This window comes from Rhamphochromis longiceps, linkage group LG5 (genome assembly GCF_057381845.1).
Source record: "Rhamphochromis longiceps isolate RC_006_pf linkage group LG5, R_longiceps_female_GT1.1, whole genome shotgun sequence".
Taxonomy (NCBI): Eukaryota; Metazoa; Chordata; class Actinopteri; order Cichliformes; family Cichlidae; genus Rhamphochromis; species Rhamphochromis longiceps.
In genome coordinates, this window is record NC_140561.1 from 20,890,835 (window position 1) to 20,903,253 (window position 12,419).

Here is a 12,419-nt window from a genome sequence, read left to right on the forward strand (position 1 = left end):
TCAGAATAAATAGCTTGGTGCATACTGACAAAAAGAACATACTAGTGGGCTAGACTATTTAAAAGCCAAGCATAGCCACACAAGATAATAGTGATTGATAAGTGCAGGGTCTCATTTATGTTGAAGAAAAACATCGCCACAACATTTAGTTAATTGAAGAATATTCTCCAAGAAATGGGGATATTGTTATCACCGTAAACAGAAGTCTTCACAGGAGAAAATATAGATTCACCAGAAGTTGCAAACCATTTATAAAACTCAACAATAGAAAGGCAAGGTGATGCATGAGCACGAATAGGGTCCAAGGACACTGAGTCATTGTTTATTGATGACATGACAGAAGGGAGAGGCAGCTGGGTGAATTTGGAAGTAGATGTAAAGAGTCAAAAAGAAAGTTTTCAGTCCTCTGATAAGGTAAATGCATCATTACTGGATAAGTAGCAGCAAGGTGCTGATAATCAAATGCACTGTTGTAACTGATCATCAGTAAGTGTGACCACATCTATGAAGGCGTACATTTTGACGTCTGGAGCTTTCAGATGTGTTTTAACACAATGCCACCATCTTCCTATAAGCAAATTCACCCCAGGGTCAAGCATGGCAGCTAAGCTGAACCTGAACAAACCACATACGTAAAAACAGAAAAAAATCGCCGATGTTGGCCATAATACACATTGTCACGTTTGTAGAAAATCAAACACAGCATATCACCAAAAACACCTCATGTCAAGAACGGTGGTGGAGCGCTGATGATTTAGGCTTGTTTTGTGGCCACAGCACCTGGACACGTTACGGTCACTGAGTCAACCACAAGTATTCTAGAACCAAATGTGAGACCATCTGTCCGACAGCTAAAACTTGAGTGTAAGTGAGTCAAATGGTGGGACATTGATCTCAAGCACAGCATAACACCGACAACAGGATAGCAGGAAAAGAAAAGAAGATTTTGCAATGGCCCAGTCAACCTGATTGAAATGCTGTGGTGGGACCTTAACAGCACTGTGCATAAACAGATGCCACAAGCCGCAATGAAGTGAAGCAACACTGTAAAGAAGAGTGAACTGAAAGTCCTTCACAACCAGGCTGCAGACTAGTAAAGTCATACAGAAAACGATTAGTGCTGTTAAAGGTAGTTCTGCAAGTTAGTGAATCATGGCGTGTACTTTCCTGTTCACATTACTGCACATGGAAACATTCACCCATATGCACCAAAGCTGACAGGACGGATTCTCACAGAACAGATGGGCAATGACTCAAAACATACTTTGAACAAAATCCAGGAGTTTTTGAAATTAAACATTGAATATTCTGCAGTGGCTGAGTCAGCAATTGATGTCAACCCAATTTCAGTACTAACTACTTAGCACTAAGTCTGCACTCTAAGCCAGCGGTCCCCACCCCCGGGCCCCGTGAGTCATTTGGTACCGGGCCGCGAGAGTTGAGGCTCGGGTGTGAAATGTATGGTTTTCAGGGTTTTTAGCTTTATTTTGTTATCGTTTTTATCATTAACTCGGTTTCCCTGGGTCTTTTCACGTGTGTTAAGAACAAATCTTCTTTTTTTCGGTACTGGTACTAGTTTTATTTTGTTGTATTTATCTGCGACACCTCAAAGGCCGGTCCGTGAAAATATTGTCGGACATAAACCGGTCCGTGGCGCAAAAAAGGTTGGGGACCGCAGCTCTAAGCCTATATTCATCACACGACTAGAACATGTTTTATTTTTTTTAGGTGCCAGTAACCAAAAAATGTGGACCTACTATCTGCTGCACCTGAGAACACACCATTTATACTGTATATTTGAGTATGTGTATGCTTCCTTGCTAATGTTGCCAGCATATTTTGTTTTTTATCCTTATTTTAGCTAATGTTGTTCACTCACTGCATTGTAGGGAAGTGAAAGAAAGGAAAAGAGGTAATGCACATGGAAACAAGATATAGTCTAAACCTTCATGCAGCCCACTTATTCAGAACGAATGCAGTTGAGGTGCTAAACAAGACAAAATGTACTTTTTGTCTTTAGCAGATACCATGTCACCATCTATCTATAGTGACATATGTGTTACACTATATTACTGTGACTCATGCTAAATCATAGTCCTTCTGTCAGCTTTTTTTTCTGTTGCAGTTGAATGGCTCACTCACCTCCGCACGCTGAGCATCAGACAGATGGACAGGAAGGAAGCACAAAGAGAGGGGAATAATAAAGGTCAGTTTAAACAGTCAAGTATGGTCACTACGGTTTCCAACCGCTCTGATGGAATTATATTTCCTCAAAGTTTAGCCATGGCTGTGACTCATGTGCTGTGATTAACATCTGAAGTTCGACTTGAGGACAACGCTGATATAAATTAGCAAAGGGAGTGCATGTAAGACTCACCACAGTGCTGACTCATCTCTGAGCGAACATACTCTCTGATCTCTTCCTCCTGAACCCAAAATAAGAAAGAAACAGGGCAAAACACACTTAGCAAAGACAACCCCGGTATCCACTCCAAGTAAAACTGTGTGTGTGCGTGCATGTGTATCGTTTGATGTCTTCGGATTACGCCCCTGCGGTAAGGATCAAGCACTGACCGTCATGCCTGCCTCTCCTCTGTCTCCCTTGGCTCCATCTGGGCCCATGTCTCCCTGCAACATGGACAGGTATTAGGACTTATACGACCCACAGAGAGGCTTGCAGCGCATTAATTCATTAAAGTGAGACCAGGTGCTACACATGAAAGAACTTCACAGTCAAAGCGGAAGGTTAAATCAACAATAGTGACTTAAGCTCTTAATACACAGAACTAGTATTTCTTGGGAACCTCTAATAATTAGTGATAACTAATATATGCCAATTCTACAAAACTGTTTGTTCAGCAGTGTTTACTTTATGCTGCTTGCAAAGTAATATAGTTAATCACATTTAGAAAAGTAAAAAAGAAAAGAAGAAGCTGAAGAGGTTTATATGATTAAAATGGCTCATTTTAGCCTGTTTCAATGTGTTTGCTAGGCATGCATAATTCAACTTTTGTGCATATAAATGAGATGTTATTGTCATGAACTTGAAATGATGGGATTCTTTCATAAAGTGTTTTAGCTGCATAAAAGCTAAAATAAAATTGCTAGGTGGTTGCCAGGCATTATAATGTATCATGTTTAATTCAACTTTTGTGGATAACAATTACACGTTACTGTCAGGAAACACAAATGTGATGCTTATAATAAGGTGTTATAAGGTGGATTTTGTTGGTGACCAATTCCTAGAAAGAGTGAGTTCAAATCCAAACATACTGAACTCTTGAAGAATGATTTGAATGAGGAATGACAACATTTATTGCAGCATTCTTCTGTAGGGAACATCAAAAATGGAGGCCAACAGCACAATCAAGAAACAGACAGAGACATGTTTGACAACTGACCGCCTCTCCTCGCTCTCCCGGGATTCCTGGGATACCACGCGGACCAACTGTGGCAGGGCCAATTGGACCTCTCTCCCCCTGACGCACACGCAAAACAACATTAATATAAAGTACATCCACAGTGGAAAGCATTCATCTAACTACCTTGTCCATTGCCCACATGATAAACAAACGGCATCTGCTTGTCTAGTTTTTATCAGTAAAAGCTGTCATTACCTCAGCCAAGAAGGGTACGTTTTTGGTAGCATTTGCATGCCTCTTTGAGTGTCCTCAATCTGACTATAAATGTGACAGCTTGGATTCTAATAAAACTTTGCAGGTATGTGGAGGTCATGTTAACAATCCATTACAATTTGGCTTACATCTACCAAGGTCTTCAAGGTCAGCTTAAGGATTTATTGTATGATTTATTTATTCTATGATTCTTAGTGTGTGGTGTGTAAGGTCAACATATAGAAACTACCATGTAAAGATCTAAAATGTCAAGTCACATTTGAGCTTTGACCTCTGCTTCAATGCCAATAGTTTGCTCTACAGACCTACACTGAACAAAAATATAAACGCAACACTTTTGTTTTTGCTCCCATTCCCCATGGGATGGACGTAGAGACCTAAAATTCATTCCAGATACACAATATAACCATCCCTCCCAAACAGTGGTCACAAATCAGTCCAAATGTGTGGTAGTGGGCACATCTGCTATATTGAGATAATCCATCCCACCTCACAGGTGTGCCACATCAGGATGCTGATCTGACATCATGAGTAGTGCACAGGTGTACCTCAGACTGCCCACAACAAAAGGCCACCCTGGAATGTGCAGTTTTTTGCGCTATTGGGGGTCTGGGGACCCAGAACCGGTCAGTATCTGGTGTGACCACCATTTGCCTCATGCAGTGCAACACATCGTCGCATGGAGTCTATCAGATTGTCAATTGTGGCCTGTGGAATGTTGGTCCACTCCACTTCAATGGCTGTGCGAGGTTGTTGGATATTCGTGGGAACTGGTACACGCTGTCGTATACGCCGGTCAAGCACATCCCGAACATGCTCAATGGGTGACATGTCCGGTGAGTATGCTGGCCATGCAAGAACTGGGACATTCTCAGCTGCCATCTGCCCTGAACAATGTGAACCATGATTCATCCGTGAAGCGCACACCTCTCCAACGTGCCAGACGCCATCGAATGTGAGCATTTGCCCACACAAGTCTGTTACGGCGACGAGCTGGAGTCAGGTCAAGACCCCGATGAGGACGACGGGCATGCAGTTGAGCATCCCTGAGACGGTTTCTGACAGTTTGTGCAGAAATTGTTTGGTTGTGCAAACCAATTGTTCCAGCAGCTGTCTGGGTGGCTGGTCTCAGACGATCTTGGAGGTGAACCTGCTGGATGTGGAGGTCCTGGGCTGGTGTGGTTACACGAGGTCTGCGGTTGTGAGGCCGGTTCGATGTGCTGCCATATTCTCTGAAACGCCTGTGGAGACGGCTTATGGTTGAGAAATGAACATTCAATGCACGGGCGACAGATCTGGTTGACATTCCTGCTGTCAGCATGCCAATTGCACGCTCCCTCATTGCTTGTGGCATCTGTGGCATTTTGCTGTGAGACAAAACTTCACATTCCAGGGTGGCCTTTTGTTGTGGGCAGTCTGAGGTACACCTGTGCACTACTCATGATGTCAGATCAGCATCCTGATGTGGCACACCTGTGAGGTGGGATGGATTATCTCAATATAGCAGATGTGCCCACTACCACACATTTGGACTGATTTGTGACCACTGTTTGGGAGGGATGGTTATATTGTGTATCTGGAATGAATTTTAGGTCTCTACGTCCATCCCATGGGGAATGGGAGCAAAAACAAAAGTGTTGCGTTTATATTTTTGTTCAGTGTATTTATAACTATGTTTCTTACTACCACTGTTTCTACTGACAACATTCAGGGATTTAGGACACGATGGTAAATGGACTGATTCTTATATAGCGCTTTTCTACTCTCCCAGAGTACTCAAAACGCCACATTTACCCAGTCACACCCATTCTCACAAGCACTACCTCTATACTGAGTGCTTTCTAACTACACTCACACACATTCATACTCCGATGGATGCATTGGAAAGCAACTTGGGGTTAGTATCTTGCCCAAGGATACTTGGCATGCAGACTGGAGGAGCCTGGGATCGAGGTGTAGTAGGTGACCTGCTCTACCTCCTGAGCTACAGCCACCCTCACCCACGAGATTCCTAAATACTTTGCACCTCTGACATGTTCAAGGTCAAATAAGGTCAAACATTTATAAAATGTATTTTTTCTTTTTATTAATGACCTAATCCTACATAATGACAGCTAGAAACTGAGCTGCCTTGGTGGAGGTTTGATGTCTCTGAGTGGTTCTTGCTGATATTCTATCTCTACTGTGTCTCCGGACAAGAAGCAAGACGAACATTAGTGTGTTGATATACAGGAAAATAACACGACAGGCCTAGACAAGAGTGTCTCAGTTTGAAAAAAAAAAAAAAAAAGCCTCTATCAGAAACATTTGGTTTTGCTCCATTGTCAACAGCTTTTTTTTTTTTCCTTGATAATAAAGCAGACAAACCAGTCAAGTACAGGGCTCATCAAGCTGTCAATCATCATGAAGCAATACACAGAAACAAAAAAATGTGTCAAGTAAAGAAGAAAAAGTAAGAAAAAAAACTAAGCACAATGAAAGAGACAGACAAAAAGAAAGTGTTCTCTATATATAAAGCTTGCATCATATTTTTATGACAAAACTTTCATCATCTTTCATCTTTGTTGGCACCACATTACTCGAGACGCTTGGGTGCAGCTATTTTTTGCAAACAGTGACATAAGTGATACGTTCGTCTATTCTTTCTTCTGTTATACACATTTTTGTTTCTACTGAAAATTCTGCACAGTCACACTTAATGACGTAAAAATGAACTGTGATATAAATAATTTAAAAAAAAAAAACATACTAATATCACAGTCCTACATCCTCGTTCATAAAACATGTGGCCAAAGTGTGGAAATAGAAATCATGAAGCCAAAGAAAGAATAGTCACCTTTTGTCCCTGGAGCCCCTCGGGGCCCTTAGCACCAGCTGGCCCTTGTGGGCCGGTCAAGCCGGGGCCTCCATCCGCCCCTCTGGGACCTGGAGGACCAGGTACACCAGGTAAACCCTACGTCAAACACAGAGACTGTTATTTTTATGTTTCTGTTGTTGTGAGGATGAACAGTGGCGCAGAATCTGTAGATTAGGTACATCACATGGCTAAAGGGAGTACTCTAATTTTAGATTTGTATGTTTAATGTGAGAAACTCACCCTTTCACCTTTCTCTCCCTGAGCTCCTTTGGGTCCTGCAATCCCATCAAAACCACGGTCACCCTACATCCACAAAGAAAAATGACTACACTGTGCATTTGCACTGGAATATGGATATGAATATGGAACTTGAGTATGTGAAGAGCACAAACCTTGGGACCAACTAGTCCCTCTTTTCCAGGGATCCCCGGGGCCCCAGAAGGTCCGATGTCCCCCTACAAAACAAATGATGATGACCACTCTTAACAAAGGACACAAAGACATCCACACACCACACAATGACTTATTTCTTCAAATATTAGGCATACCTGTTCACCCTTTCTCCCTGGTAGGCCTGATCTTCCATTGGCACCAGAATTTCCCTGAAAATCGCACACAGCCATTATGCTCCACACCATAAATACAAAGTGCAACCTAACCTAAAGAAATGTAACATGTAACCACGTCACAGCAGCAGAGTAACCACCAAGCAGCTTTAAGTACCATCAGCTTTTAACTAATATTAACATGATGTATTCGGTTAACTCATTATTTAAAAAACAAAAAGAAAACACAAAGCTTCAGAATTATTAAGTATAACTAAACAACTCCTCCGTTCATCTTTACATCTTTATTTCTCTTCTTTCTACCATTTCCCGTTTCTCTGCCTCACAAACTCACCTTTTCTCCCTTGGGTCCATCGCCTCCACAAATTCCCTTGGGTCCTCGGTCACCCTGGAAACACAAAAGTTTTTCACTGACAGACATAAAGATCTTTTGTGAGCCACAAAGTGCAAAAACCAGCAAGGCAGAAAGCCCATCCACTCACACCGTTCATTTACCGAGCACTCACTGTGCACACGAACAAGCACTTTGTGCAGCATATTTCCTACAAAAACAGATATGATGCAGACCTTAGTGCTTTTTCTTTTTTCTCCTTGCAACGGGTATTCAGATAAAAATGTAAAAGTATGTAAAAGCAAATGTGACCAAACAACTGCAGCGCATTCTGAGAACTGCAGTTAATGTCTCAGACTCCCATAAATCCGCATGTATGCCTCTGATTTCGATTTGATTTCTACAGATGCATATGGAGAACTCGGGTGATCTCCATTTCTAAATGTCTCCTGTTGTTATTGTTGACATCCAGCTTACCGTTTTCACCATCAGCAAAATAGTCTTTTGAAACCACAAGTCACAAATGAGGGGGGACGTCACGGAGAAACCAACATTCACACTTCACGATCATGAGCTTGTGACTTAGGTCAGTTAAGTATACTCTGTATATTCATGTTTAATGTATGGCTTTGGGCACTTGTTGCTGTACCTATCCTGACTTCCTCGGTGCATACTGACAATTTGGAGCAAAAAATATCAAATTTGGATTCCTTACTCCATAAGACCTCTCATCACTGATTTTCAGTGCAGTTCTTGTGTAATCTGGCATACCTCAGTCTGTTTCCCCTCCTTAAGAATGGCTTCTAGACAGCCATCCTTCCACATGAGACCATGTCTCAAGAGGCTTCAGTGAACAGCAGATGGATCGGCTGAAGGGCCATATGCATCTCTCAGACTGTTTGTCAGGTCTTTAAAATTAAATGAATTGCATTTAATTCAATTTAACTTAAAATTTAAAATTGGTTCTTTGATAAATTGTCTGTGATGTGTAGACAGCTTTGGCGCTGGTGCTCTTTTTAGGCTTGAATGATTTATAGGTCAGTGTTAAGTAGCTCAACAAACAAACAAACAAACAAAACAAAAAAACATGCCTTTGAATTGGTAAGGTACAAGGACTGGACAGAAAATTAGTGAAAAAGCCCCCAATGCCCCCCAAAAACTTTTAAAAGCCCCTTTAAAAGCCTAAAGAATTATTGCTCCATACCACTTTAAAATAGGGCAAGAAAAGCTGGATCCTGGGAAACAGAATATAAAGAAATTAAAAGCACCTCAAATCGATTCGTTTCCTTGAGTGAATGTGTTTGATTTGCATCTTTTGTATGTATTTCACCTGCTGTCTTCATGCTTCTCTTGAAGCCATTTTAATAAAGGTTATAATAAAAGAAAAGCATAGCATGCCTTCACACCCCTGTGTCATCTCCCACTTTGATCTTTGTTTCAAATTGAATTTAAATCCATGAAGTAAGTAAAATAGAAATGGGAATTGAGTCCACCAGGTTGAGTAAAACATCAATTTTCTGCTATCAATCATCATAATAGAAGTTGAAAGTATCTATATGTGTGACACAATTTGCACTAATCCTCTGCAATTGCATCAATTTTATGCTGTTATTCAGTTATGCCTGTCATCACCCATCCCTGAAAAACACTGAAGGGATAAAAACACAAAGAATGAATGAGCACCAGCTCAACCACACACACACACACACACACACACACACACACACACACACACACACACACACACACAGAAAATACCTTAACTCCTCTTATTCCCATGTTGCCAGTCTCTCCCTGTTCACCCTTACGCCCTGGCAGTCCATCTTTTCCCAGTAATCCCTAAAAGTCACAAAAAAAACCACAAATCACCTCTGCTTTTTTTAACTGATGACAAATCTACACACAGGTAATAAAGAAGCTGCAGTGTGATGGAAGCTAAACACCGACCGATTCACCAGGTACTCCAGGTTGGCCTGCTTCTCCCTGCAGAGACAAAACAGTAATTACAGCAGTGAAATTACTACACAATCATCATCCATGAGCGGCGTTGCTTGCCTTCTGCCCACCAGGTCCTCTGGCACCTGGGAAACCGGTAGATCCTCGTTCTCCAGGTTCTCCTCTCAAACCCTAATGTTAAGTAGACACATGCACATAAATATAGATATTGATCTTCTTACAGATCAATACAGTAGCATTTTTATTTTGATTTTTTTCTGTGGTAATATCATAATATTTAAATCATTTTAAGGTTGGAATTGATTCCTGTTAAATCCCAAATCAATGTCTAAGCCTGCATGGCCAACACATACACTTCATCAATGATTTTGCATTATGGATCAGTTCTTTAGAGTAAACACAATAAAAATGCACTAAAATTTCTTTAATGCTGAAACATTGTTAACAAAAAAATAGTTAATACAAAAATCTGGCATTATCAACCAAAAATGCCAAATATTTGCTGAATGTAGCCAAACAGGCCTAAAAAATATAATTAAGTAGACAACATATAGGCAGACATACTCAACACCGCTGTAACCACAAATGGCCACTTAAGACTGCTTCTAAAAGCAAGTCAATCACAATCAAACTGTCCAATTAATTAAAAATAAGGAAAAAAAGATTAGATCGATTAAAACTACTCCTCCATCATGGTAAAATATGTTCATTACAAGGTTTGGCCAGATAGTGCCAGTGGGGTTAACACGTTACCTTTACCTTAGATATTTTTTTGTGCATTTTTAGGCAAATATTTGACAAACATTATGGATTACAGTGCAGATATTTTTACACAACACCCAAGACGAGTCACTGCTGTGAAGTTTTAATGCCCCCTTATTCACGAGGGTTCGCCACAGCAGGTTGCGCCACATGTTTGATTTGGCAGATTGTTTTTCTTTTAACAACGGATGCCCTTCCTGACACAATCCCAAACGGATTTCTTTCTCCTCCCTGAGAAACAAAGGTCGCGAAAGTGTAAACCACTACTCTAATGTCTCTGTAAAGCACTTTGAATCACCTTGTTGTTGAATTGTGCTATACAAATAAACTTGCCTTGCCTTACTCTAGTTGTAGTTGTATTTGTATGTTATCAATCTCAGGTATCTCTGTGTGTGACATTGATGCAGCTTTCTAAATATATTTCTAGTGCTGGCTGATAACTCTAAATATTGCCACAAATAAGGCACAAGATGATGTTCACACAACTTCTGCCAAGCAAGTCCATATCTATTATTTACAGTCTATAGTTTCAGTTTCTGAAATGCAGCAGTTCCTTTCATCTAGTCGCCGTAAATTATTTATCTTAACTGACAACAACCTTAATTGATGGGCTGCTTTTCTGACATTATTCAAACCAAACAGTTAATTAATTCATCTTACCACTTCTCCTGGTGGACCTTCTTGACCTTTTACCCCCTTTTCTCCTTGTATACCTTTGGGTCCTCTGTCACCCTAAAAGCAACAACAGTAAAATTCAGAACAAGTTTTTTTTAAAAAATATTACGCTATCACAACTAAAGTCAATATTTAGCCACAGTAAATGGTGTCATGCATTTGTTGTTCACTGACTGTTTCTCCTTTGTTGCCCTTTTCTCCAGGAGGTCCTCCCACCAGCACAGTGTCCCCCTGTAAGTGATACTACATCTGTAAGAATCTGCTATAAGCCCCAAGCCAAACACACAACGCTTTATCCTTTTGTCTCTTCTTTCACTATGCATCCTGTAATATCACAGGTCATTACCATTGTATGTATTTATACATTCCTCCTGCTCTCAAGGAGCCAAATCTGTTGTAAGAGTTATTTTTAGTAACAGCCACATCTGAGACATGACTTATTTGTCCTTTATCCATTCACTGTCTCTGCCGCCTTTACAAATATACACAAATAGACAATCAACAGAGTGAGAGAGTGAGCAGTGGTACTGCTTATTAGATATTAAAATGTACACACCTTCTCTCCTTTGTCACCTTGCGGCCCGCTGTCTCCCTGAAAAGGCATTGCATTCAAGCGTGTCAATTTAATTCACTACTTTACATGAGCAGAAAGCTCAGGGGAAGTAGCTAGGATGATGACAGAAAAAAAAAAAAAAAAAAAAAGAGGACCAGTGGTATTTACCTTCTCTCCCCGAGCCCCACGATTCCCTGGAGGACCCTAATGAACACAAAAGACACACAAACACATTACAAACAGCTTTATAATGAAAAATGACTGTGGATGCTTCTGCCCCATCAAATTGCATTAATGATGTAATGTCACAACTCTGTAGGGTGCACGGTTTAATTAAACAGTGAGCATCGGTAGAATAGATTCCTGCTGATCGCGCTTTCTAACTGCAATGCACTGAAAAGCCAAAGACCGACTGACTGAATAATTTACAGTGCAGGAAATGCACTGTGACCTTGTGAAGGGCAGCTTTTCTATAATAACAATAAGACTTTGCTTGTGTTCTTTGCTTCACAGCTCAAAACAGATCGTCCTTTGGTTTAAAAAGAAAATTGAGATCTTTGGTGGACAGGCTCCGTTTGCTCCTGAATAAAGGAAAAACTGGATATTTACAGATGATCCTCTCTCCCCATCCAATCCAGCTCGACCCTCCTCGCCCTAGGACACGACAGACACAAGATGAGCAGAAATACACAATTCTTAATTTCATATATTTTAGGAGAGAAGTTAACAAATCAGTAACGCAGCCACTGTGTCTTACTCTGGGCCCTGGATCTCCTCTTTCACCTCTCGCACCGGGGACGCCAACACCAGTTTCCCCCTGGCAACAGAAAATATATGAATTCAAAAAAAAATCTATACACATTTAAGCTGCTGGAAAATAAAATACTGCATGTGAGAGAATCACCTTGTCTCCTTTGACCCCGTTAGTACCAGGAGATCCCTAGAAAACATATTATTGATCATATAAATCCATATTCAATTTCTTCTTGTCTGTTATGACATCTTTCTCCATCTAAATCAGATCTATTCTTGATTTTGAGATCAATTTAACCCAACAAAAAGGTGATCCAGCTAAAAACAGGTA

General features: G+C 40.8%; 1 protein-coding gene across 2 annotated transcripts in view; it reads right to left on the reverse strand.

Annotated features, from left to right (window-relative positions):
- Positions 1-1,963: 1,963 nt before the first annotated feature.
- col7a1 (collagen, type VII, alpha 1) overlaps positions 1,964-12,419 on the reverse strand; it is a 56,588-nt gene continuing 46,132 nt past the window's right edge. For both annotated transcript variants that reach the window (XM_085406537.1, XM_085406538.1), the window contains exons 96-114: positions 12,240-12,275; positions 12,093-12,152; positions 11,945-11,989; positions 11,504-11,539; positions 11,339-11,374; positions 10,957-11,013; positions 10,768-10,839; positions 9,445-9,516; positions 9,337-9,372; positions 9,148-9,228; positions 7,393-7,446; positions 7,041-7,094; positions 6,885-6,947; positions 6,733-6,795; positions 6,472-6,588; positions 3,402-3,479; positions 2,575-2,628; positions 2,378-2,426; positions 1,964-2,151 (exon numbers count right to left, since the gene is read on the reverse strand). In XM_085406537.1, the coding sequence (XP_085262663.1) occupies positions 2,135-2,151; positions 2,378-2,426; positions 2,575-2,628; positions 3,402-3,479; positions 6,472-6,588; positions 6,733-6,795; positions 6,885-6,947; positions 7,041-7,094; positions 7,393-7,446; positions 9,148-9,228; positions 9,337-9,372; positions 9,445-9,516; positions 10,768-10,839; positions 10,957-11,013; positions 11,339-11,374; positions 11,504-11,539; positions 11,945-11,989; positions 12,093-12,152; positions 12,240-12,275 (1,080 nt within the window). In that variant the 3' untranslated portion in view covers positions 1,964-2,134. The remainder of the gene's footprint in view (positions 2,152-2,377; positions 2,427-2,574; positions 2,629-3,401; positions 3,480-6,471; positions 6,589-6,732; positions 6,796-6,884; positions 6,948-7,040; positions 7,095-7,392; positions 7,447-9,147; positions 9,229-9,336; positions 9,373-9,444; positions 9,517-10,767; positions 10,840-10,956; positions 11,014-11,338; positions 11,375-11,503; positions 11,540-11,944; positions 11,990-12,092; positions 12,153-12,239; positions 12,276-12,419) is intronic.